Source organism: Festucalex cinctus, chromosome 15 (assembly GCF_051991245.1).
Source record: "Festucalex cinctus isolate MCC-2025b chromosome 15, RoL_Fcin_1.0, whole genome shotgun sequence".
NCBI classification, from domain to species: Eukaryota; Metazoa; Chordata; class Actinopteri; order Syngnathiformes; family Syngnathidae; genus Festucalex; species Festucalex cinctus.
The window spans coordinates 12,588,682-12,616,272 of NC_135425.1; the positions used below are offsets into that span (position 1 = coordinate 12,588,682).

The 27,591-nt window shown below is 41.0% G+C and overlaps 1 protein-coding gene across 4 annotated transcripts; it reads right to left on the minus strand.

Moving 5' to 3' along the window:
• On the minus strand, positions 1-26,657 carry LOC144002586 (nipped-B-like protein B). 4 transcript variants are annotated; one of them, XM_077497953.1, is made up of 47 exons: positions 26,499-26,657; positions 24,705-24,837; positions 23,864-24,029; positions 22,603-22,703; positions 22,215-22,323; positions 21,952-22,109; positions 21,732-21,859; positions 20,415-20,505; positions 19,711-20,223; positions 15,483-17,426; positions 15,264-15,389; positions 14,993-15,121; positions 14,848-14,910; positions 14,385-14,474; positions 13,988-14,097; positions 13,831-13,917; positions 13,391-13,622; positions 13,147-13,292; positions 12,969-13,049; positions 11,417-11,517; positions 11,216-11,342; positions 11,051-11,133; positions 10,806-10,938; positions 10,570-10,713; positions 9,272-9,358; positions 8,986-9,185; positions 8,800-8,902; positions 8,554-8,652; positions 8,328-8,474; positions 8,043-8,177; positions 7,862-7,960; positions 7,736-7,789; positions 7,545-7,653; positions 6,533-6,669; positions 6,309-6,449; positions 6,141-6,234; positions 5,686-5,840; positions 4,743-4,833; positions 4,484-4,657; positions 4,215-4,405; positions 3,225-3,332; positions 2,823-3,023; positions 2,376-2,522; positions 1,738-2,102; positions 1,273-1,447; positions 971-1,159; positions 1-680 (listed from the first exon to the last, which is right to left on the minus strand). In XM_077497953.1, exons 2-47 carry the CDS (start codon positions 24,766-24,768, stop codon positions 324-326), a joined length of 8,484 nt encoding a protein of 2,827 aa, XP_077354079.1. In that variant the 5' UTR covers positions 24,769-24,837; positions 26,499-26,657; the 3' UTR covers positions 1-323. The 4 variants fall into 4 exon arrangements, with proteins under 4 accessions (XP_077354079.1, XP_077354075.1, XP_077354077.1 ...); XM_077497949.1 differs by having other exon boundaries at positions 1-683; XM_077497951.1 differs by lacking the exon at positions 26,499-26,657 and adding an exon at positions 26,217-26,486 and having other exon boundaries at positions 1-683.
• Positions 26,658-27,591: the final 934 nt, after the last annotated feature.

Sequence of the window (27,591 nt, forward strand, 5' to 3'; positions counted from 1 at the left end):
TTTAAAGTTCAAAAAACACTTTATTAAGAACGTCAATACACTAATTTCCAACATTCATTTTCTTTTTTTCTTTTTTTCTTTTTTTTACAGAATTATTTTCAGATATAAACATATTTTTTTTTAGTTCAACTATAATACAGTAAGTGGGAGTAAAAATGAACCGGGTTGCTGCACAACAGCGAAGGAGCTCCCACTCAATGTTTTTCAAAACATTTCCTTCTGGTGTGTTAACTTCAACTTGGTCTTTTAGGTCCTTAAATAGAAAGAGCTTTGAGTGTCTCTCTGTAACATACTGAACCCATGTGGTGCTGCCAGAGTGCTGTCTAATGCTTAGTCCCGTCCTTGGCGGCGTATAGTGCCCGTAACGTCTGTGCCACTTTGTTTGTCAACTTTTGTCCGCTTGTTAAGGAGATTTTCTTATAAATAATGTCCGACTCCTTGATGTTGTCCAACCAAGGCACCTTTTTGCGACCGTCCCTTTTCTTGGCCACAGCCCAGGGCCCGGAGTAGGAACCGGACATCCAGTGTATGCTATAGCCACTTTTGGTCTTCTGCACCACCCTGGCGATCTGCGGCCTGTCTTTGTATTTGGGACAGCAGATGGCCACCACGTCCGTCACGTCCACGCTCTCGTTCATGTGGCCGGAATCCTCCGCCGAGTCGTCGCCTCGGCGTGACTTCTGCTGCGGGTAAAAAAAGAAGATGTCTGAGGCAATTTTTTTTTAAGAGAGAGAATTAAGTGACTGTTAAGAAGTCACGTCTTCTTAAAATAATCACCTCAGTGATTTTTCAGATTTTCAGGAAACACTAACACTTGCATCATGAGGAGATGATTTAGGCAAAAAAAGAATTCTTGCAAAAAAATTGCAATTATTTTAAAGGGTGACGTCAATTTTTTCCATATATAGGAAAAAAAAAAATCATAGTATAGGAGATCTCAGATAACATAGGATATAAGATATTTCCTTACCGCCGGGGGGTCTTCATCCTCGCTCTCCTCATCCTCAGTCTCAATTGGCGCCGTGTGATTGTTATGGTTGTGGTTTCGGGGTTTGGGGCCCTGGAGCAGCGAATTAATTGCTTTGTTTCTGGCATTGGCGCTTGCCTCGCCTTCCTCTTCCTCTTCCTCGCGGTCAAGGTGCTCCATGAGCACTTTGAACTATGGCAAAAACGCATAGTCAAATTATTTCACAACTAGCCCCTGATATAATATCGAAATGTAGATTTAAAGACTAGATTGAAGCAGAAGAGTTCTCAGAAACAAACTCTTACGTGCAAGTACTGTTTGATGATCGACTTCCTGGTCTCGTCGCTGATGTCAGTGCTAGACATGCCGACCTTCAGGAAGTCCAGAGTCTGGCGAGGGTTGAAGTGCACCTTAGATTTCCTGTTTACTGCCTTGTCATACACCTTGGCTGATTCCGTTGGTGAGTATTTCTGGATTTTGCTGTCAGAAAAACAAAATGTTTTGAGCTGGAGCGCAACCACAACGATTGATATCTATTTATTTATTTCTTTTTGTATTGTATAATCGATTTTTTTTTATCAGTGTTTTCTTAAAATATTATGCAGGATTTAAATATTTTTGAAAAGACTTTCCATCCATGTGTTTTCTACAGCAATTTTTTGTAATTTTTTCCTTGTAAATTAAGTTGTTTTGTTGGGCTTGATTTAGATGAAACCATGTAAGCCTGACTATCACAGAGGGTTTCGTGGAATATTGCAGTGCTGGCCTACCTGTCTGAGAAGCCATATAGATTCTTGAGATGTTGTTTGAGCATGAGCAGCAGTAAGATTCCCTGCGAAGCCAGGGAAAAGTCCAGAAGAGGCTTCGGGTCCTCGGGGAGGCGGGCCATCACCACGTCCTCGTCATCCATGTCGGAGTCAGATTGCGCTTCGACCATTTCCACCTCCTCCTCCTCCTCGCTGCTGCTGCTGCTGCTGCTACTACTGCTGCTGCTACTGCTGCTGCTGGATCGGCTACTGCTCTCCTCGCTGTCGTCAGAGCTGTCTCGCTTCTTCCGAGGCTTTGTCTTCTTCTTCTTTTTCTTTTTCTTCTTCTTTATCTTCTTCGGCCGTGGAATTGGTCCTTTTCTTAAAGACTACACAGGGAGCAAAGTACGGATGAAACTGTCTACCCATAAAACACCATAATTAATTTGAATTGAATTAACGTGAATACGTTTTGCATGATGTATATGCTTCTTTTCAATCAAAGTTCAGAGCTTGCTTGGCTTACTACAGTATTCCTAAATAACGTTTGAATTTGTGCCATGATAATCGTCATCATTTTCACAGCGCATGCGTCATTTCAGCTTGAGAGAAATGCTATACGAACCAAAAGCTGGACATCGAGCTGGACAAACTCTTCTCACCTCTTTAAAAGACTGCAGCAGGTTGCTACCAGAGACGGACAGAGTGATGTCCACGTGGTGCATGATGAAAAGTGGCTCTTCCTGAGTCTGGTACGGGAAGCAGGCCAAGTTGTCCGCCACGAATAGCAGCAAGTTGACCTCGGCTCTCTGAAGAGGGCAAAGAAAACATCCATTCATTAACCTTGAAACAAACCCAGCAGTACAGCTTGGAAAGTTAATCAATCATAATGGACCCATGTCCACGATAACTATAATATAGTAAGCAAAAACTAACAAAATAACTAGAAATAAAGTTGAAAAACATTTTAAAAATAAAAAATTGCACCCTGCAAGGAGGACAAATTCCATTATAATCAGAAATAAAATGTGGAGGGAAAAAAAATATTTTAAGGCAATACAGCCCAGCCCTACCCAGCAATATAATTCTTAATACTGTATACTACTTACAGAGCTGTCGTCAAACATGTTGAGCAGAGAAATAAGGAAGGCTCGTCGATGTTGGCGGTTCCCCCGGACCAAAGTGTACAGATGAGAGCAGAGGGCCGCGTCGGTGTCCTGGTGACGGAAGCCTCGGAGGATCGTAACCGTGGATCCCGCGATGGCCCGCTGGATCTGATAGGACAACTTCAGCCCCGCTACGGCTTTCATCTGTCAGTTCATAAACCCACAATTAGTCAAGGAACAGCTTTTCTTTTGTCATGAGCACATTGGCTTTACAGTTAAATTTTTCGTTTGAATCATGACTCAGGCCATCCTGTTTGTAACCAAAAAATATGTATATGGTACCTTCATAAACCAATGACCCCCCTTATAATTGTTTGTCCACTACATGTTATAAGCGCCACTTACATGGATAAAGCCTGAATATTTCTTGTCAATATCCACCAGCTGCTGATCAGCCTTGTTCTTCATGGTTGGCTCAGGGTCGGTTCCCATGGCAATCAAATAGGGCACGCACTAGAAAAGGTAAAAAAAAAACAAACAAACAGTTGTTAATGGCAGAAGTGTCAACTTAAGGGTCCACTTTGGTGTCAAGTGTGCCAGACTAGTAAAATCATTGTATAATCAATATATAAATAATAGGGGTGTCAGGCAATTAACATTATTAATTCTAAGTAATCACAAGACTTCAATAGTTAACTCACGATCGCAGATTTTATATCTGTTCGAAATGTACAATAAAATGCAAAATATTTTTTTATAAGCTTTCATACTCTTGTTAACATAACATGCTGTTAACTGTATGATGAAATGTTGGAATTTGTCAAAATGATTGTCTGAAAGGAAAAATTAACAAATAAAACCAAACAAAACAAAGTGGGGGAAAAAAATGTTAAAATTCAAGTATGATATTGTTTTGTGTTGAGGTCATTTTTCTGCCACTAGATGGCATAATTGCATTTGTGAGACCTTGGTGACAGCATGTTTCTTTTCATATTAAGAGCTATCTCATCTTTACCATGAAGTAACTTGTGAAATTCTGCACATTTTTTAAATTGTAAAATGCAACTTGACCCCAGTCTCCACAAATATATGCATTATTATTACATTTGTTACTGCTAAATTATCTGTTAGTGTCTGCTACGTTGCAATTGGAATTCCCCCAGGACAGGCTTTGCAAATAAGAGGCAGTCATTAATCGCGTGTTAAAAAAACATTGTGGCGTTAATTAAATTAACTCAAAATGAATGCACTAATTGTGACACCCCTAATAAATAACAATCCCTATAATATTTTGTTTCACTTTCAAATTAATCCTGGGATCCAGATTCAGCATCCTTGTGGGATGTATATTTGACACCCCTTGTTTATGTTGTGTAAGGCTTGAGACAGAAGTACCTGCACCGGGTGGATGAGGCCCTGGCTGAGCGTCAGCGTGATGACGCTCAGAGCAAAGTGGCGCACTGTGGACTGCGTGTGCAGGAAGGAGTCCAGCACCTGCTTCAAATAGATCTGAATGATGGAGCTGCTCATGCCCGATGAGATGTCGCCCATCTCTTTTAGATCCTCCTGTTTGGCCTTTTCCTTCCCTGAGTTGACAAAAACAAACAACGTGAGGACACAATGGATCAGAGAGCGGTAATCGTCGAAGGAATGATTTAACTCACAGTCACGGTCGGCCTCCAGCATTCGTGAGTCCTCCTCCTGTAGATATGTCTGCATGTTTTTAAGCACCTGGATCTTCAGACTGACCAGACTGTGCTCGTCGGACAGGGTGCTGTTGTAGAGAATCTTCACGTCCTGCACGAACATCAGCTCGGGATGCATGATGAACTGGAAGCCTTGAAGTGGCAGAAATCATGAAAATACTGGAGGCGGGGCGGGTGAAGAAAACATACAGTAGTACGTTAAAATGCACTAATATACCTAAGCCAATCAAAGCCTTGACCTGGACCTCCTCATCTTTGTGAGTTGTGAAATACAGAAGAAGCTCCAAGACTTTGTCCTTGATGATGAGCTAGAAGAAATAACAGTTGTAAAAATGAAGTTCAAATTTTACATTGAACTTCATATTCACTATATTAGTTATGTTATGCTTTTAGAACTGCAAATTGGTCAAGCTCCCACACTTTTTTTTTGTAAATCTAAATTACCTTTGTAAACTAGAAGCAGACAAAAATGAATGAAGTTGCTGATAGGATGTGCGTGATTCTAATCAGGGAACTAAAATAACGACTTGACTTTGAACATTTATCTTTATGCCCAAAATGCATATTTTGTCATTATGTGTGCCATTTTTTTTTACTCTATTACTGAAGGTGCTCCGACAAATGGAAAGAAAAAAAAAAAAAAAAGAGTAATATTTAATTGAAAATACCTAGTAAAGTTTTTTCACTCAGAAATTCTAAGTAAATCTTACAAGTACCGTTTTGAGTAAATTTTACCAGTTTATAAAACCCCCCCAAAAAAAACAAACAACAAAAAAACAAAAACAACTCATGACCTTCAGTTTGGGAGACAGCCACCCGAGCTATGTCGCTCTTGCTGCCTGCCATTATACTATATTGCTGCTGTGTCCAAAATGAGACCAAGGTGGTACAATGATTCCACCGGCCACCATCAATATACTAACACAGCAGCAGTTGCATGGCTCAGGTGAGTGGGTGGCTGTTCCTCAGTCCTTGAGTCGCTTTTTAAATTTTTTTTTTTTTTTTTTTTTAAATAATCTTGTAAAATGTACTCAAAACTCTCCTTGTAAAATTTACTTAGAATTTCTGAGTAGTAAAAAATAATAATAATAATAATAATATTTTTTTTTCCCCGAGTAAATATTACCCTATTTTTGTGCATGGTAAAGTTGATATCCTACCTTGCTGGCACCCTTGAACTCCTCTTGGTCAAAGTCAAAGTGTCGACACAAAGCACCGACGGTGAAGAGCGAGCGCAGCAGCGTGGGCTTGTTGGTCACCAATGTAGGGCTGTTGGGGTCCTCCTGGTGTTGAGTCTTGAGTTTGGCCAGGGCGCCTACAATATGAGGAAGGAGAAATCTTATTCATCTAACAGCAAAGTAGGAGCTTACATTTGAAGCGTCCATTAAGCATGACTGAGTGCAGTAGCCACTGTTGAGTTCACTTTAAAGGGGACATACTATGGAAAAGTGACTATTATTGTTTGTAATAAGGAAACTTACCCACAATTTTCTTCGGGGTCTTTTGACCAAAACATGCCATAAACATATTATTAAGACACCTAATTTTAAATTGTTAGAGGGGAAAAAAAAAAAGCATAATATGTCCTCTTTAAAGCTCCGGGTAATAGCCTTACCATAGAAACGATTGAAACAAGCCCAAACAAACTTGTAGTTGTGTGTGACCTTGTTTACCACAGCACCGAGACAGCTTACGCAATGCTGCACAACCTGAGAAGCAGACAGCACAAAGTGAAATGAGCGCCAGCTTTACACTGACCACGAATGTTACAAATGAAACAGACCATCATTCCATATTTGATGATGAGCTTCATGAGGTCTTCTTCTATGGTGGTGAGGAAATTATCACTGGGATTGTCCATCAGCGGTACGACTAGCTCCAGGATCTTGGCCACGTTGCAAATCACCATGAGGTCGTTCTGATTCTGCAAAAGTACAAAGCGCCAGTTGTTATTCCTACCTGTAGAGGGCGCTGAAGTATAATAAATCAGTGGCAGTAGTTCCTTACGTTGCACTTGGTGGCCAAGTGGGGCTGCATGGTCATGGCGTGTTTGACCATCAGCTGCGGTCGGATCTTGCTGAACAGGTACAGCGTGGTGATGCACGCCACCAGGCGACCGGAGTTGACGTCTTTGTCCTCACACTCTGAGGCACACACACGGTAATATTTAAAAAAATATATATACATTTGTTTAATAAATGCATCATTTATAAAAAATACAATAATAATAATACACATTTATTTTAGGCCGGCACGGTGGATGACTGGTTAGCACGTCCGCCTCCCAGTTCTGAGGACTCGGGTTCGAGTCCAGGCTCCGGCCTTCCTGGGTGGAGTTTGCATGTTCTCCCTGTGCCTGCGTGGGTCTTCTCCGGGTACTCCGGTCTCCTCCCACATTCCAAAGACATGCATGGCAGGTTAATTGGGCGCTCCGAATTGTCCCTACGTGTGCTTGTGAGTGTGGATGGTTGTTAGTGTCTGTGTGCCCTGCGATTGGCTGGCAACCAGTCCAGGGTGTACCCCGCCAGCTGAGATAGGCTCCAGCACCCCCCGCGACCCTTGTGAGGAATGATCGGTCACGAAAATGGATGGATGGATTTATTTTATTTAAAAAGTTTGTGGTAACCTAGCCACATCCTTATTAATCAAAGAAGACCTTTTTTTTCCAGTTAAAATAACACTTGAAGTTTACAGGTAAAACAAAGAATATGTTATGGATTTAACCAAACAACAAAACTTACAAATGTCAGCTAACTTAATGGGGAAGACAACCCAAAAATGTTCTTAACTATAATATGCTTTATTTGTCCCCGCTAGTCAGAACACAGCATTTTGATTAATATTGCGTTTGTGGAATATATATTAAACAACAAATCCACCCGATTTTATCCATCTCAGGAGGGCGGCCATTTTGCCACTTGCTGTCAACTGAAAATGACATCACTGTTGCTTAGGTTACAACCAATCATGGCTCAGCTTCAGAGAACAACTCTTGAAGCAAGCACAAATCTATATTTACCTGCAACGGACTCCTCATATTTCACTATGTGCTCCACCAGATTGTCCACCAGTTGACTGCAGGCCTTCTTAGCAGGTTTGTATGAAGCGGCTTCTTCTGATTTAAGGAGCTAAAAAAATAAATAAAAAAGTTTAAAAAGTAGTGAGCATAAATCATAGATATGGATAATCACATCCAATTTAAAAGCTTACATTTTGGAGTAGTTGCTCAAACCAATCGTAGCCGGAATCTTTACACGCAAGCACCTGTGATGACAAGAATCTAAAAGATCATATGCATAAAAATATTGTACGTACTCAACTAAATTAACTACACACCACATCTGTGATGTTCAGGATTTTTCTGATCATGGCGTCTTTGTCATGGCTGGGCGTGGGTGTAAACCAGATTTTCTGGAAGGTCTCATTCACCAGTTTCTGCAGGATCAAATAAGCTTATGTCAATAAAGTTGAATAAAACTAAATACAGCCCCAGAAGAGGATTTTGATTTAAACAAACCTTAATCCCCTCCTCGTCATTTACCCTTCGGATCATCTTGACACACATCTCGGTGATCTTGTGGAAGTCTGGCAGCTCCAAACAAATATCCCTCAGGATCTTAATAACTCTCTTCCTCACGCTGATACCCGTGTCCTATTGTGGACAAAAACAAAACAGGTCAGTTAAATTGGATTCAATCCCATTCTCTAGTAAATGTGGGAATAGCGGTATACTTGTAAACAACTACATTTCCTGTGGTTTGGATGCTTGCTGTGTAAGTTACTGTTTTAATCGTTTAACTACCAATATTCTCTCGATAAGCATGTCGTAGTACTGCTCGATGAGCTCGGGTCGACTGAGCACGAAGCGTCCGACGAGCTCCACAGCAGCCTCTCGCACACTGGTGGAGTTGTCCATGAGGCGGCCGTGAACGCCGCGCTGCATGTCAGACTGAAGAAGTAGAAAATGGAAAGCTTTTGTCAGGTCGGTGTTATGAATGTGCAAAACTATAATATGGGAGATGTCTCACCCTTGCTAAAATACTGGGGTCCACAGCCACGACTTCAGACAGACACTTCATGGCTTTAGTTCTGACTGCGATGGCGCTCTCACCGAGCACTCTCAGGATCTGCGAATGACAGAAAGCGTTTTGGACAATCAGATTGGGGGCAAAGTCTACTAGACACTATAAGAAAAGTCAGAAAACACACAGATTTTTTTTGTGATGTGTGAAGTTGCTTAGTATTAGTAATGTTTGTATTTCTGACTACTTTACCTGTGATAAATAAATGTCAAAACTCTGTGAGAACGGCCTCATAGAGGCTAGATGTCGGACAATCAAACAGGAGTCTCTGTAGTCGACTGCGTCAGTGCTGATCCTGAAATAAAATATGAGATCGCGCCAATTAATCGAGAAATAATATGAAGGATGGCTGATCCATAAAGGTAGAGCTATTTTTACCTGGTGTAAGAGTTTCTGATAACCTTGCGCAAGAACTTTTTTCGCATCTCGGCCCTCTGCACAATCTCCTCTGAGGAGTCGACGTTGTTGGCGGCATACGAAGCTTTCGGGTCGTCGTCGTCGTCGTGAGACTTCATTGCCTTGTCCACCTCGCTCGTGATGTCCCTGTACCACTGGGCGATGTAGAAATTCCTGGCAAACTGTTTGAAGCACAGTGCCAGCAGTGAGTGAGTGTCCAGTTATATGAGTTGAGAGGAGTGATTAAAAGCTAATTACACATACTCACCACGAGAGAGGGATCCATTTCACTGCTCTCCTCTATGTAGCACAGCAGGGCCCTCTGGAGTTGCTGCGTCTCATCATTACCGGGAGACTGCAAAGATGATAATTAGTCAGAAACAGAAACAGTCAAACTTAACATTCATAGTTTGTGCTTAACTACCACAATTAAGTAGTTGGTAGCTATTGAGAACATGTCTTGTAAAACACCCATCCATCATTCTGCTACTTGTGGATAATTACAACTCACAATTAGAGAAGCACGATAATGCCATTTTCAACCGATATCGATAAACCAATACTTTGGAACGTGCCGATGTCCATAACTAATAAGCAAGCCGATGATTGTTTGCAAAATTAACTTGAATACAAATATACTTTAGAATCGTACTTTAAGTCTAATATATACAAATACATTGAAACATTGTGTAAAGCACCATGAAGCTGAAATTTATTGATATCTCTGCTTCAAAGACAACCAGTAACTCAATTTGAGCTTGCCAAAACAAAACAGTCACATTTTAAAAATGCAACAACAAAAAAACTGCAAGGCTTTTGGTTAGTGGTGTGGAATTTTAAGTGGTTAGGCGAGATGAATAAAACAGTCCGAAAAACAATTTGTCTTTTGGGTCTCTTTATATTTGAAGCTTCAAATAGACACAAGTCTTACAGAGCAGTCAAGAAGTGATTTGTGACCATAAGTTATCATGGGAAGATTTTTATGCAGCCTGGTAAGGTTTTGGGAGGCGAAAAGGAGGGACAGGTAGACAGGAAACAAACAGTCTGTTCCAAGCAGACTTATCAGTCAAGGTCACTTCGATATTGCTTCATGTACAAGAAGTGAAAAGCCCATTGTTAAAGAAAATACAGGTGTCCACCATACAGTATAAATGTGCGTTAATACGTGTTAAATTAATAGGACAGTAAAGAAAGCCCACACTGGGGATTGCCATGTCGCCATGATGCATTATGATGTCACAAATATATGACACTACCATAGGAGATGGGTTGAGGACTTGGGCAAAACTTGAGCCACAACTCCAACAGATGGACCAACGTGGCATGTCTATTTTTATCGGAGGATTTTTTTTATTTTTTTTTTATTATTATATTGTGTATTTGTATGATGTCAAATTGGTCGACAATTGCCTACAATTATTGGCCACCGATATTATCATGCGTCACTACTCACAATAACATCTGGATCTATCAAATCACAAGAAAGACAGCTTTAAACAATCCAGAAGAAATAATTTTTAATTTTCAACAATTACATAGAGCTAAAAATAGCATCTTTTTTAGTACCTCCCTAAGGATGCGGTCAATGGCCTTTTGGTCCATCTTGCTATTAACAGCATCTTTACGCAGGCGAGAAGCGACGGTGCCAAGGTAATCCAGCGACGCCACCCTCAGCGCCATCTCCGTCTGCTTGTTGCTAAACTGGTGCACCTGGAGGACGGGAACAGACCAAAAAATAAGGTAACAAAAGCAGCTGTTTTGTGGAAAATGTGTGATTCAACGAGGGGAATGACATTGCTTACCAAGAGGCGACCCAGCAAACTGAGTAGTAGTTCGGCTGCGGGCCACTCGGGTTTGTTGACAGTGGACAGGAGGTCGTGGACAAAGTTCTCAAATAGAGGCCTGTAGTCATCCTCTCCCTGCTTACTGCCACACCTGACAAAACCACACAGGTGAATATTTCAATGCAGTGTGTTTGAATTAATACCTACTACATAGTCTGGCAAAAGGTTAGTAAGTGTTGATTTAGACTTGGACATGAACTTACTTCTTGAGAAACACTGACAGGAAATTCTGAGCAGTCCTCATGGCAGTCTCATAGGAATTGGTGATGAGGACGTCTTTGTCCACCTGCAAAAAGCAAATAGTCACTGAAGTATGGAAAGCAATGACAGATATTTGTATTCATCTACAGATGTTTCTTGCTGCCCACCTTCTTATTGTGCTCGTCTTCTCCATCCTTTGTGGAGGGCAGCTGCACCACGCACTGGATGAGCTGAAGAACCAAGGCGGTGACCATCTGGATATGCTTGCCACCTCCATGATCGCCGCTGTTTAATCTGAGCGAGGCATTAAAACGGGGTCGTTTATGTGACCGTCCATTTACTGGAGTCTTCTTCATCCAGTGGCTTACCTGAAGTTTCGCAGGTTGCGTTTACTGGATGGCAGTCTGGCCATGGAGTTGAAGATCTCTTCAAGAATGAGCTGCCTGTGCTTCCTGTAGCGGGAGAACACCTGGAAAGGAGACAAAGAGACATATTATGGAAAATGTATTTTTCCATGGCTTGTATACAAATAGCGGGTGTCTGGAGTGTCTGCCTGCCCAGCCCTCAAGTGTGAAATTAAACCACCAACCAAGTACATCGATGTACGAGTGACCTGACTTAAGTCCGGTATACACACAAAGATTTTTCAGATCTTAAAAGTTTCTTTTTTAATCTTTGGCAGACCCCCCACACATAAAGATAGAAAATAAAGCTTTAAACAATTTTGGTCATATTGTGTATGGTCTGCGGTCTCCAAACAGACTGACAAATTACTTGAGTATACTGTAAAATAAATAAATAAATTAATTAATTAATTCTTGAAAATAACTAGTAACATTTTTTTTTTTTTTTCCGCTCAGAAATTCTAGGCACATTTTTTGGACCTCCACTCACCCACACCCTGATCATCCTGCTCACCACCTCAAATAAACACTCCTCAAACCACTTCCAAACGCCTCTCTGTTTCGCTTTTGGGTCCTCGGTCTTCATTTCCATGTATGGACTGCAACATTTTGGTCGGAAATATTGAACACGTTTGGTATTTAAGATTGTCGGCCCTGAACTGTTTCGGACCCGACACAGCAAAATAGCTACTGTAAGATTAACACCGAGTAGTGTTAAATCTAACACTAGAAAAGTGTTTATATGTGTCCACACCAAGGGGTATAAATCTGACACTTTTCAAAGTGTTACTTTTTTGACACTTAACCAGTGTTGCTCCATCACTGTAGTGTTAAAAATCTACACTGGTTAACACTGAGTAGTCAAGTCATTGAAAGTACTCTACACTAGTGTCCGTTTTAAAAATGTAACTCAAACTAACACTTCAGTCTGGTAAGAAAGTACATTCATACATTTTTCCTTCCTACAAGGACTTCAAAGCACTTTTGACCACTGATGACACAGCATCAGGAGCAACATGGGTGTTCAGTTTATTGCTCAAGGACACTTTGACATAGTTACACTGGTCTGGGATCAAACCTATGCTCTCAGGACCAGGAGACAACTATTCTACCACTGATCCACAATGCCCAAACAGCAACAACTAAACTGGATGTATCGCTATTGAAATGCCAACAGCATGCTGGAAAATTTGGAAAGTTTGTTTTTTACTGGAAATGAGGGTGTGGTCAATTTAACACTCAAGGTAGAGCTGATTAGCTTACATTAAGCCTCCGCTCCAACACTTGAGGAAATTTACTCTGACAGAGTCATTTTTTTTATCCTGACAAGTGTCAGAATAACACTGTTTACACCAGATTTCATCGAACACTGGAAATCTAACACTGACAGATTTGCTGTGTAATATCGGGACAAATCCACTCTCAACATGCCAAAGCATAATCTTGAAGGACGATTGTGTAAGATGTAAGATAGCCGTGCATTTGTCGTGACCATATTACAGTAAGTCACACTTACCGCGGTCACCAATGCGATGGCACACAATTGCAGCTCGCTGACGTTTTCCACAAAGAACGGCGTGATGCCAAGAGTGGACACCTACATGGGAAATGGGCAACAAGCACAAATCAGATGACGCTGACGATCAGATACTTTTTGTCATGAAAGAAACATGAGCACAGATGGAGAGTCTCACCTGGAGAATGGTGGTGTCGGTGAGCAGCTGGATCTGCACCAGCTCCGATAGGTTACTGATGATGTCGCACACTTTGCCGTAGAGCTGGATCACCGTCTTCTGTTTATGGCCTGAGCTTTTTGCTTTCTTGCCTTTGGAATTATGCCCTTGGGTAAGGAAGTACAAGTACACAATAAAAGAGTTTGAATGCATTTGTAAAAATAGACAAGTGCTTGATTATGGAATCGATGACGGATAAACTGACCTCCGTGGGAATCCACCCTGTATGTGGGGTCGTACTGGGGGTACAAGGAGTTTTGCATGTGGAACTTGGTGTACTGCAGCACCCGCTCAATGACGTCTTCGATGAAAACCACTTTGGGCACGCGTGGCGACGTCATGATGTTGAGCGCTGTCATGCAGGCGTCGGCCGACTTTGTCACCCGCTCTAAGATGAGGTCACGCCACAGCCGCTCCTCGTCCATGGAGTTGTTACCCTTCAATACAAAACAGCTCATTACAAATAGCTATACTGTTAGTCCAGTCCAGTTTCTAATTGTCTATTTTGTGTGTAATTTTACCAAAATATAGTTGTAGAAATTGAACAAAGTCATAATATTTACAAAACTTTTTGCAAATGATTTTGAAAGCCCATAAAGACCCAAGTGTAAACTGCATACTGATAAATTCAGCCTGGTAACTTACATGGTTCATTAATGTGGATAGTTTGACACTGTCCTGAATGTTCTTCTCCAGTATATTCATAAATTTCACCAATTTCTGAGATGAAAACTGTGGACAAGAAGCAAATGCAAATTAACTAAAGGATCACAACAAAGACACTGGGACGTACTCCTCCTACCTTATAAAGGATGCCCATATCTTTAATCTTTGCCGAATCGCTGCCTAACTCACTCAGCTGGTGCTTTCCCAGCAACAGCTCCTGTGGGATTTCATCATCACCGTCGTCATCTGAAAGAGGACACATATATATATAAAAAAAAAAAAAAGTAAAATAATGCTAATCCTTTTTTACATTACAGAACAAAAGCACAGTGCATGGTCCAAGACCTACAGTTAATAGCAAAAATATGCAAGTAATTGACACCACTTTAAAAAGGTTTATAATTGCCACAAAATGAATGCAAAGCACTACTTTTCTATTGGACAAAATTATTCTATATAGTCGGAATTTTAATTACTTCAATATGGGCATCAATTAGTGACAGAAATTTGCCATTTATAGTGCGGTGATTTACCTGCGGCAGTGAGGTCCACATCCTCCAAACTCTCCAGAATGTTGTCCACACTGGATGCGAATCTCTTGAATGTGGATGTGTCCATTAAATCTGCAGCATAAATGTTAAGATAACTATGTTATGTATATTTGTATGTGTCTGAAGAATTTTTCCTTTTTTTCCTCTTCAATTTACACATCGGTCCTTCATAATTTTTGTGCGTCTTATTTTGGTAGACATGCTCCCCAAATTTCATCTTGACTGGTCAAACTGGTGCCGAGAGCTATTTTTTTTTCCCTAGAGAACCCACTGATATACATTTTCAACACGCTATACATGCATTTATAAGAATGCTGTGGCCTCCAAAAATGTGATTCATAAATAAATAATAATAATAATAATAATAATAATAATAATAATAATAATAATAATAATAATAAGCACATTCCAAACTTAACTTTCAAAGATTTAAAAGAATACATACCCTCAGGTCGCATCTTTTCGTACGCCTTTCTGTCTTTATGTTTTTTCTTAATTTTTCTGGCCACTGGACAAAAAGAGCCACAAGAATACATTTAGCATAGAAAATACACACAAACAAAACATTTTATCACAAATAAGTGTCTCACCATCGCTTAAATTTGGCGGCGGACCACCATCGCTTTCGTCCGAGCTCCAATCCTGTTGACGTTGACGACCTTTTTTTGACTCGCACTTCCATGACTTGTCCTGATTTTTCTTTCGTTTTTTCCTTGTTACTAACCACAAAAACATCAGCGTTCAATTCTATGTGATGACTTGGTGAAGTGTCCATCAGTATGTTTTTGAGATCAAGTCCTCTTATTTCAGTACACTGTTTTAACCAAGTATACATAGAAATGTTGCAAAAGGAATGATTACCCTCATTGTCTGAGTTGTCACTGCCGTCATTATCATCATCTTCTTGCTCCTCTTCATCAGAGTCCGCAGTATATTTTGGAGTTTTACTTATCATACTGTGCCGTCGCTTGGCACTAAATGACATTTCTGTAAGGTGAGAGAACGCTAAGTCAGAGAAGTATAGAGAAGAAGTATAAACTTACAAATTCCCCACGAGACAGACAGAACTGAAATCCATACCTCTCGATTTGTGACCAGAAGACCACTTCCACGACTTGTACGTTTCCTTGAGTTCCTTCTTGATGCTTCGTATGTTGTCAATGCTCAGTCGCCGCAACATCACAGCGGCTTTCGGGCCTTTGCTGAGGTTTTCGACCAGCGACCTCCGCTCCAGCAGAACACGGGGTTCTTTCCAGACATCGACCAATTCGCCAGAGACGGTGGGGAATTTATCGACCATCTCCCGTTTTAGTTTCGGTATCACAAAGTTCTTCAGCGCTCCAGAGTTTCCTCCCAGCAAGTATGAGGGAAATTCGCTGTTTTTTTTCTCAAGGGAAAGTTCTTTACTTTCACTGTCGCCTTTCTTCTCTTTTTTATTTTGCGGGGATGGAAAACTGGATTTGTTTGTCCTTTCACGACCGCTGTGGTCATTGGAGTGTCTGCTTCCATCATGCCTGATTTTGTAATCCTTGTCCTGTTTGGGCATCTCATCCGGAGACTGGTCACGTTTGTTGCTGTTTAGCATCAAGGCTTTGTGTTTCTTGACCTTGTCTTCCCTGACTCTTTCTTTACCTTCAACCGTCTCTCGTTCCCGGTCTTTATCCCTATATCGTTCCTTCTCCGCAGCTTTGACTTTTTCTTTGTCCCGCTCCTTCTCTTTTAATCGGTCTTTATCCCTGTCTGGATCCTTATTTCGTTCCTTCTCCTTAGATTTGTCTTTTTCTTTATCCCGCTCCTTCTCTTTTAATCGGTCTTTATCCCTGTTTGGATCCTTATTTCGCTCCTTCTCCTTCAATCGCTCTCTCTCCTTATCCTGGTCCTTCTCCTTGAATCGATCTTTCTCCTTATCTGGATCCTTATTTCGCTCTTTCTCCTTTGACCGATCTTTCTCCTTCTCCTTTAATCGATCTTTGTCCCTATCTTGCTCCTTAACCCACTCTTTCTCCTTTAATCGATCGTCATCCCGATCTAACTCCTTATCCCGCTCTTTCTCCTTAGATCGAACTTTCTCCCGATCTAACTCCTTATCCCGCTCTTTCTCTTTAGAGCGAACTTTTTCCCGGTCTTTCTCCTTAACTCTGTCTTTTTCTTTTACTCGGTCTTTACCTTGACTCTTATCCTTCATTCGATCTTGCTCACGATCTCTCACTCTGTCCACATCTCTCTCTTTCTCCCGATCTATTTCTTTATCCTTTTCCCTATCTCGGACTCTGTCCCCATCCACCTCCTTCTCTCTATCTTTATCCTTATTCCTGTCTGTATCCTTTTGCCTAATTTTGTTTTTATCTCTTATTTTATCCCTGTCTCTCTCTTTTTCCTTATCCGCGTCTTGGTCTTTGTCACTCTCTTTTTCCCTACTGCTATCTTTTTCCATGCCGTGATCTTTAGTCCTCTTCTTCTCCCTGCCTTTTTCTTCGTTATGACAAGTGATGTTCCATTCTGCTTTGCTGGAAGTTTTTAAGGTCTCCGGTTGACAGTGTCCATTGTCGTTCTTTACCTCCCTGTACCAAGACCCTGGATTCCTATTCTGCTTATCCTCCGGCGAGTCTTCACACCTTCCGTCCAACTCGCCGCCGTCCGCTCTGTGTTTGGACTCCCGCGGCCTTTCCTTCTTCTCCTTCGGACGGATATCCTTCTCAAAGTCATCGACCTGCTGTTTGGTAACAGTCAGATGGCAGGCATTGTCTTTATCTTCTACCGTCTCGGAACTGAACCGCAGGATGTGCTCGTCGCACAATTGCTTGGCCTCCAGCACCACGATGGGCTGCCGTAATCCTCGGCCGGCCTGCTGCAGATCGATGCTGACCATCAGAGCGGGACGACCGGAACCGTTACTCGCCGCATTTTTCTTCTTGGGCGTCATCTGGTTGCCGGCATTGCCGCCTTGTACAGTGAAACCGTCAGTAATGTCGACTCCTGGTTCTTGAGGATATGAGTCTTGCTTGCGTTTTTTCAGCGGTTTGTCTGCGAAATGACAAGATACTTCTTAGTATATCAGGGTTTTTTTCTGACTCAAATTGAGGCAGAGGCGGTATCACCTTGACTATGATGGGTGTCTACCAATACCAGGTATCGGTATCGGTGCCAATACCAGTCTTATTTTAAAGGTATCGCTACTCACGGCGGCGACTGATACCATTATGGGCCGCCCTCCTGCAGCCATTTTACAATCAGGACTAGAAATTAGAAATTAAGTTGCCATTAATTTTTGCTATTTTTTAAATACAATCATTAGAAATTCATCCGCTAGTACATATTAAATTGTAAATATAGTTCAGCGTTTTTGTAAAACACTATTGTGTTTATTGTATATTAGGGGTGTGAATTGCCTAGTACCTGACGATTCGATTCGTATCGTATCACGATTCACAGGTCACGATTCGATTCGATACCGATTAATCCCGATACGAATTTATAAGTCGATTGTTGCGATTTTTTTTCATTCAAATTTAGAAAATACTAATCAGTAAGCTTGTAGAGTGTAAGATTTATATGAAAATGTATTATTTATTTATCTGAAATTTCAGTCTTATAGAGGTTGTAATGTTTCATGTTTGAACAGCATTAAAATAAAATATTAAGGCTTAATGTTCCGTTCATATAACATTCTTCCATGCTCAAGGTGTGAATCCTTTAAAAAAAAAAAAAAAAAAAAAAAAAAAAATCGATTCTGCCGATTATTGAATCGATTTGAGAATCGCGCGATGTAGTATCGCGATATATCGCCGAATCGATTTTTTTTTTAACACCCCTATTGTATATACAGGTCCTCGAGTTACGTCGGAGTTACGTTCCTACGCTAGCGATGAAACCCGAATTTCAACTTAAGTCGAATTTCCCCATTAAAGTCAATATTTACACCAAAATAATTTGCATAAAAAATCTAAAATACATTAAAATAACAAAATGCTGTACGACTGAAGCTCAAGTCTTTGCCAATGTTCGTCGGTGTCATTCCTTTCTGTGACCTTTTTATGATGTCTAGCTTCGTTTCCATGGTAATAGGAGGATCCTGTGTGACGTTTTGTTTATGTTCGCGCGTTGCATCATGGGATACAACATTGTGTTGCAAGAAACAGCGTGTTTTGCATGCAGTTCGATGGTTTCGCACATTTGGATGAGGATTAAAAGAAGCAGATGGTTAATTCTTGTTGTGCCATGAATTGTACGGCCTGTCGGGGGCCTGATAAAAAGTTTTTTTTTAATCGCATTCTCACCGAAAGGAGCCGCAAAAGGGGAAATAAATGGCTCGAGCTGGGGGGGGGTATAACTTGACGCTCAAAACCTGCGTCCGCCTGATGCTGGCGGGTTTGTGAGGCTCACTTTATTGCCGGTAAGTACTTGTTACTATATATTTGTTAATTGGAGAAGATTTTAACAAATAATAAATTGAGTTTGTGCATTTTAACTCTTTGACAGCCAAAAACGTTTAATCACGATCAATAAAATCACGATGTATGCCGCCATAAGCGTTAAATGACGTCAAATACGTTTTGGTTTTTTTTAATCAATGGGCAGTGCAACATTAAGTGCAGCGCTGCCTGGTCAATGGGTTGTGGAATCAAAAACACTCACTAACTATGGCCACCAGATGGCAGCATTGTATCTTTTCAACGGGCTGCCCGTCTATCAAATTACAATAAAACATGACAAAATCTGATGAAATAAATTTTCAAGGATGGGTTTTCAAAGTTTTCAAGGATGACGTGAAAGATAACGTTTTGATAACGTGTGGCAGTAAAAGAGTTAAAATGGGCTGAGTCATATTGTTTTCCGGTCTTATTCAGGTGTTCCAAAGCACGATCGACAACCACCCTTACTTGTTCCTCGTCTTCAAATGGGATCCTGGATCGCTAAACCTGAAGCCTACTTGAGTCCTTGGGTCCATGATGTGGGAAAAAAAATAGGGCAAAAAAGCCAAAGATATTCCCACAAATGCACAAGCGCTAGCACTAGCTAAGGGCTAAATCGCGGTCGGTTGTGTCTTCAGGTCTTTCCGGTACACTGCTGTTGATATAGCGCCTCCATGATGGCGCAACACTGCAACTGCAGTTAAAATGTGTTCCTACCGAGCTCAATCAACACAGCAGGAGTGCTGTGTTGAGCGATATCAGTGGCTCAGGCTGGAGGTGACGAGCAAATTAGGTGGAGGTGGCTGCCTCTGAATTTTGTACACACGAAAAACCCTGTATATGAAATTAAGTCAATGATAGATCAAATACAACGCCGCATATAGCCTAAGTGATACCTTTATCTTGGACTTCCTTGGACCATCGTTCTCTCTCGCTGACAGAATCTCGTTCGGTCCTCTCGATATCTGCCAGAGTGTCGATGTCGGCCTCGGCATCGTCCAACAGCACCACCGTGGAGACGGCAGCGGTCTCATTCGGCTGGAACGGGGCCTGTTCACAATTTGCAGGCTCCTCTGCAGCAAACTTGCATGGCGAGTCCTGGTCAGAGTTCGGTAAGGTGTTTATACTGTTCGTCACGCACGCCTGCTGCTGCGCATCCATCCTGGGCGAATGCTCTTCATACTGTTCTTTGTCTACGGGCTTCACTCTGGACAGCTTTAACGTCAGCCTGGCGGAGTCTTTCATCGGGGTGCTCACGATGTCGTACAAAGCGTTTTTCTCCATGTGCTCACCGCCCTTGCTCCTTTGCTTCTTCTTTTTTCGCTCAGACGAGGAAAGTAGCATGTTGGGAGCCGCGCTGGGAGGAACGTCAGAAGGGGGTGACTGCATGATGAGCAGAGGTCTGGACCCTATTGAGGCACAAGAGTAGAGAGGTTCAAAACAGTTACCAAAAGTAGGAATGGATTCATTTCATGTGTCATTAATTTAGAAAAATAATAAAGACAAAGAATGCATTCAATGGGCTTTCAGCCAGTGTGTTGAGAGGTCAGAGGTTCAACTGTATTTCGTATACTCGCTCGTGGGTTCTACGGCTACGTACATTTAGATGGTTCTTCGCTCTCATCCGGGGAACACACAGATTGCGGTGACTTGACTGGAAACAAGGCGGCCATCATGGAGTGCTCATTCTCCTGTCATTACAAGACATTAATTGTGATTGATTTTGTTTTTTTGTTTTTTATCCATTTTTATGAGTGTCTATAAAAGAGTATTAACGGCCACTCTGAAGATTACAGCACAAGACTAGTCACAATCTTTCATGAGTAAACATGCATTTTTAAAAGTCAGTATGAGGAGAAAGTCGAACATTTTACAAAGTACCTGTATACAATTTTAATCTTGAGAATTTTAAAACTTCAATCTCAAAAACACAACGTTTTATGACAAAAATATCCAACCTTTTCCTTTAAGAAATGAGAAATTATGAAAATCATTGAGAAAATTTATTACTTTATCTCTAAAATAAACAACTTTCTATGCCAAAAATAGAATACATTTTTTAACCTGACATGCAATTTTAAATAAATAAGTATAACGATTTTAATCTTGGAAATACGCATAAACCCATAAAAAAAAATCTAATTTTAAAGTTTCAGAATTTGTGCATTAATATTCAAAATATAAACCTATATTCTGAGCAATGACTTACCTTATATATATATATATATATATATATATATATATATATATATATATATATATATATATATATATATATATATATATATATATATATATTAGGGGTGTTAAAAAAAATCGATTCGGCGATATATCGCGATACTACATCGCGCGATTCTCGAATCGATTCAATAATCGGCAGAATCGATTTTTTTTTGATTTTTTTTTTTTTTTTTTTAGGATTCACACCTTGAGCATGGAAGAATGTTATATGAACGGCACATTAAGCCTTAATATTTTTATTTTAATGCTGTTCAAACATGAAACAGATTACAACCTCTATAAGACTGAAATTTCAGATAAATAAATAATACATTTTCATATAAATCTTACACTCTACAAGCTTACTGATTAGTATTTTCTAAATATGAATGAAAAAAAATCGCAGCAATCGACTTATAAATTCGTATCGGGATTAATCGGTATCGAATCGTGACCATTCGTATCGGGATTAATCGGTATCGAATCGAATCGTGACCTGTGAATCGTGATACGAATCGAATCGTCAGGTACTAGGCAATTCACACCCCTAATATATATAGTAAAATAACTTTAATTTAAAAAAAAAATCCTTGACTATACACAACTTTTTATCAAGAATATACAACTCTATTCTCACATAATTAAAATTATAAAGCAGAAAGTATGTGGTTTGGCTGTTAGTAGTTTTTTTTAATACCTCATTTCCAAGTCTGTGCGTAATGTTGACATAGTCGTCATCCGAGCCTGGTTTGGCGTGATGATTGGATGCGTTACTCGATAGCTGTCCTGACACCTTGTTATGGAGATTCCTAATATTACCGCCAACTGGAACAGAAAGTGAATCGCATTGCCAGTGAGTTAGTTATGTGTAACGACCGATACACTGTGTCTCCTCTCATGAGAACGGTGGTAGCCACCTTGCTGCGTCTGCTGGTGTTGAGAGTAACTGGGCGGACTGTATTGCATGTAATCAGCAGGACTCTGAGGAGTATAAGGGCTGGGAATGGGGCTGTTTGAATGCTGCTGCTGTGATATGAACCGAGTTCCGGACCCGGACTGTGGCGAGCTGAAACATCTGGGAAGTGGTAAAAAGTAATTTTAGTTAAAAAAAATAATAAATGAAAAAATACCGGTAAATAAAATAAAAAAAGACATAGATTACGGTGTATCCACATCTTACCCAGAAGTTCTCTGAGTGACTGGAGACTGCTGATAATTTGGTGCTGGACTTCTGTGCACCTGGTTTGGAGAAATCTTATACTGTTGTACCGCTGGTTGTTGGATTACACCTAAAGGAAATTGGAGGGACACAAAGTTATCCACAACATCTGCAAAAATCGTCAAAATAATGGCTTCAAAGATAATGAAAGTTATGTAACATTTTAATATTTTGGCGAGAGAATTGCTGTACACCTGGGTCTAGTCACTAGCCAACTGCATGACACATGTAGACAAATGACCATTCACACTTACATCTATGAGCAGTTTAGAGTCTTCAATTAATCTACGAGATCTTTGGCAAAATATATTTTCACCACACTTTATAAATGTCAACAGTGTGGTCGTACTTTTGTCCCGGAAGATTTTGGGGTTTCTGGACAGCAGTGCTTGTAAGAGCACAGGCATGTCTCCCTCGGGCTCATCGTTCCCTAAGTTGTCCTTCAGCTCTCTGTGAAGCACACAAATGGAACACAACAGTCACACAATGTAGACAACCACTGGCAACGAGTGACAATGTTGTGACCGTTGAGAGGTCAGAAAACAAAATAATCATTATTACCATTATTATAACATTTCAATCTACCTATACCTCATACAGTTACCATTAACACCACTATAATACTACATCTGATATTTTACATCTCAATAGTACACACCGGTTCATAGTATTTTCTGGATTCACTCCACAAAGACTTAAAAATGTAATCAGTTTATTTTTAATTTTCATTATCACAGCTACGGATTTAATGAAACTATACAATAATTTGATTTTTTTTAAAATAAATTAACCTTTCAACCTGATTGGCTGGCAACCAGTCCGGGGTGTCCCCCGCCTACTGCCCAGAGCCAGCTGAGATAGGCGCCAGCACCCCCCGCGACCCTTGTGAGGAATAAGCGGTCAAGAAAATGGATGGATGGATGGAACCTTTCAACCATTATTCCAATTAGTGAATCTTAAAATGTGGTATGTGGGGGAGGAAAAAAAATCACTGCATGGAATATGTTTCTTTTTTTCCTTGAGTAAAATGAATAATTACACCTGTTCGGTCAACATTTAGGGAGAGGTTGCAGTTTTCAAACCACTAGCAAGATGTTTCTAACATAGTCATTTTGGAATGGTTATCTTCTGCATATACTCAAATGACAATTAATAATGCAAAAATGTAACTTAAAACACTCCCTGTACATTTAATAAAGTTTTAATGATGCATACAGGGGGTCCTCGGTATAAGTCAGTTTCAGCAGCTGGCCCTATATTTTCATGCCCAGCACAAGTTTTGCGCAAATTGTAGTGCAGTACAGTATGAATGGAACTTATTTATAAATTGAGCAGCACCTGTAATAACGAATACAGTCCACACCCCAAATAAAAATCTGCGCATAATTGATGCCCACTAAAAACCCTTGGTAAAAATACACTTTTTTTTTTTTGAAACCCAAAAACATTCTTAAAAACCCCCCACTGATAAACATTCAATGTTTTCCATGAAAACAACAAAATGGATTGTGTTCTGTTTTGGAAGTACTGCAACATGTTCATCCCAGTTATATTTGACAACCGATACCCCTCTACAAACCAGCCCGCCTCCTACAACAGGAGATACTCACATGTGTTCCGTGGACACCTGGTTGAGGCCATGCGCCAGCTGAGTTACCAGATTGTCGTCGCGACACACCAACAGGCTGCTGACCTCTTCGGAGATTCGTCCATTGTAGAGAAGACTCTTGGCAGTGGTAGCAGGGAGAGGTGATGGCAGTGGAAGTTGGTTCAACACTACGTAGGTGAGGGAGGATTACGGGAGGGTATGATTTAAGGCAATGGAAAACACCACAATTACATAGATCAGCGATCACACAGAGTGTTAATGTTCTAACTGAGCATAATGTCACAGTGGCTTAAAATAAAATAAAATATAAAAAAATAGTTGTGTTGTTTTTGATGAATGTTTAAATTGGAAATAGTTCTTCCTGTATTTACGTCAAAAATTGTGCATAAATGTTCACAAGTTTGGAGTCAGGCGGACAATTTTATGTTTTCATGAAAAAAATTGTACATATATACTTATACTCAACAAAAATATAAATGCATAATAAAATCGTTAATAGGGAAGTAGTAATTATTATTTTTACATGCAGCGACGTGTCCTCGCATCAAATTAGCTGTGAGTCATTCATTTTCAAGGGTAATGTTTTTGATGAATTTCAAATGATCTGAAAGTGTTTTGATATTTTGCCGTATATTTAGGTTACAAATGGTTAATATAGGTAACTATGAAAATTTTTTGGGCTGAAACATCCATTACACATCTGTGCTTGGTCCCTAAGCTGCACAAAAAAGGTGAGGGTTCGCTGTACATTAAAAAAAAATTAAAAACATTTTAAAAAAATTAAAAAAAGACCACCGATGCTCATTAAATGCTACTTTAGAAAAGGACGGCAGTGCACTTACGGTCCGTGAGGCTTGCGATTCCGGCGAGAGTAGTGATGGGAACATGAGGCATATCACCATTCATACTGAAGATGAGGTCAAAATGCTGCTCAATATCACCAAGGGGCTTCCCGTTCCTCACATCTCCAAAATCCTGGGGGGGGACATTTGTTTAAACATTTTTCAGAGGATTTTTAGAGAAAGCCGCAGTCATTGTGACATGAAACGGATAAAGAAGTGTTACAGGTGTGCAGACAACAAAACTGGTACTAAATTCATTTTCCTTTTCCCCCTTTCACCAACTCAACCAGCAACTGCAACACATTTACATATGCTACAGACTAGTTCAAAATTGTCACTTGACCATTCCTAACTTAAAACATTTTAATCTCAAATCATCTTTGCCCATGGAAATTAATGGAAACGCCATTCATACACCATATTAAATCACAACTTCCTGTGAGTTTATAAACTTTGTGTTCAACTAAACGGGCCCAGATTTCACACTGATAAAGTCAATTGTCAGTAAATAGGGGTTAAAGTTTAACAAAACTTCCATATCCGGTGGTGTGTCCTCCTGAAATGCTTCCAATGTAAACTTGACAGGTTGACACTTGCGAATAATAATTAGCGGCTCAATGACAGCTATATGTCAGAAATGTATAAAGTTGTTTGCAAAAATGCTTTGTGTGTGTGTGGTGTGATATGTTTTCCTAACTCAAAAAATGTTGAATTCTGTAAGAATAATGTAATACAACCCTAATTCAGTGTGTAACAATATGGAATTCAGGAGTTACTTATGTACAGTACTCTATATTGAAACGTGTTAATAAAAAAGTGTGCAACGTGACTTTACAAATACTCTGTATTATTAGAGTATTACTAGTATTATTATTATTATTATTAGTGTTATTTCGACGGTATAAGTGTGTGGAGGCCTTCCAAGCTGGCCTGCTTGGGAACTTCCATGTCTGGCCCAGAAGGTGCTGCTATCACAAGCGTTTTCATCCTTCTTATACGCTCCATTGAGCCTCCTTCCACAAAACACAAACTTCCAGCCACGTCGTAGCACGCACGTATTATGCTAATAAACGAGAAATGGACGGAATTCCGCCTCTGTGTCTCGCGTTAGCTTAGCCTGTCCGTGCTAACAACAAAACAAGAAAGGATGGTCAATCCACCAAACCATGTCTCAAATCCTGTCTTTTGTTACGCCGTCACACTAAAGGCTTTTTTTTCGGGGGACGCGCCGAGCCTACAATAAGCGACATTACTTCACCTTAACGCCGATTGTCAGTGCGTAACGAGTTCGTTATTATGACTTCAATGTCGTAGTAAACGTATAATACAAGCTGCGCCCGTAAAAGTAAGTCAGGGGTTAGCCGGCTAGCAACATACTGGAGATGTAGCTTTGCTAGCTGGCTAGGTCTAGCCGTAAGTTGCATCCCCCCCCGGCACCGGATCGGAACCAGCTAGCCGCCTTAGCCGCGGGTTATCTCGGCCAGGCAACGGAGGGTGTATCGGGGTTTTCACCTCTCGCTCGGCGGTGGCCTTCAACGTCGCATCTCCACCTCCTCACAAAAACCTGATGTCTCTCGCCAGAGGAGGAAACGTAACCCCGAACCGACCGCTAGGGAGGCAACGTTGAAGGGGGTACAAAAGCACAAAATCACCGTCCGGGAGCGTCCCCTGTCTGGCCGTGCCGGAGAACGACCGTCCAAAGGGCTGCCAGGTGTATACGATGAGGGGGGGCTCCGCGGGGTGGCGATGGAGCCCGTGTATGTGTATATATTTAAATCCGGACGTATTATTTACCTCAGGATGTGATGAGAAAGAAGTGGCTCCGTTGGAGGAGGAGGTGGAGGTAGAGGTGGCGGTGGAGGGGTAGGGGGAGGAGCAGCAGCAGCAGCAGCAGCAGTAGGATGGCAGCTGGAGAGGGGGACTCTAGCTCCCTCTCCGTCCCGCCGTCCAAACAGCTCATCCGGGGGTGGGTCGGCGAGATGGATGGGTGGGGGTGTTTGGTGATGGTGGTCGGCGGGATGGGTAGGAGGCTTGTCTGTGAACAGTATTTCTGGTTACCTTATGCACCTGTAAAAATGCACGTCAGTACTAACTGCAAACACATTAATACATTTACTTTATTCATGCAAATTACTATTATTTAAGTCTATTTTCCTGTCACGCTATCATACTCATACATCATCCACCTATCTATCCAACTTCGAGCTCTCCATCATCCCTAACCTACCTGTCTCTCTATTTTTCTATTTTACCAACGATTTACATTTTAATGCCCGCTAAACAGACAGAAAAGAATACATAGAAAATCTAAAAGCACCGTTTTGGGCAGTACCATGCCATAGTTATTGATGAAGAACTAGAAAAATGGCTAAATATCAGATATTAACTAATTAAACTCTTACAAGTGTTTTCGGTGTCAGTCTTATCATTATTACATTTGTCCAAACTAATGTACCTTCAGTTGCACCAGACGTTTAAAATAACAAGAAATTGAATAAATAAAGGCAGTCTAATATTTTTTCCCATGACTGTATACGTTTATCTCGCCATTGATAATTCTATCATTGCAACTGTGTTTTCCATCACTCTCCACTTGATGGGGCTACTGAGTACTTCCGGGTATAGCTGCTACGTCATCTTAGTAAGAGACAAAAGTCCAATATGGACCAGCAGCTCTCGCCGGGTGCGGTGGCGCGCGCCTGTAATCCAAGCTACCGGGAGGCTGAGGCTGGCGGATCGTTTGAGCTCAGGAGCTCTGAGCTGCAGCGGACTATGTCGATCGGGTGTCCGCACTAAGCTCGGTATCGATATGGTGCTCCTGGGGGAGCTCGGGACCACCAGGTCGCCTAAGGAGGGGTGCACCGGCCCAGGTCGGAAACGGAGCAGG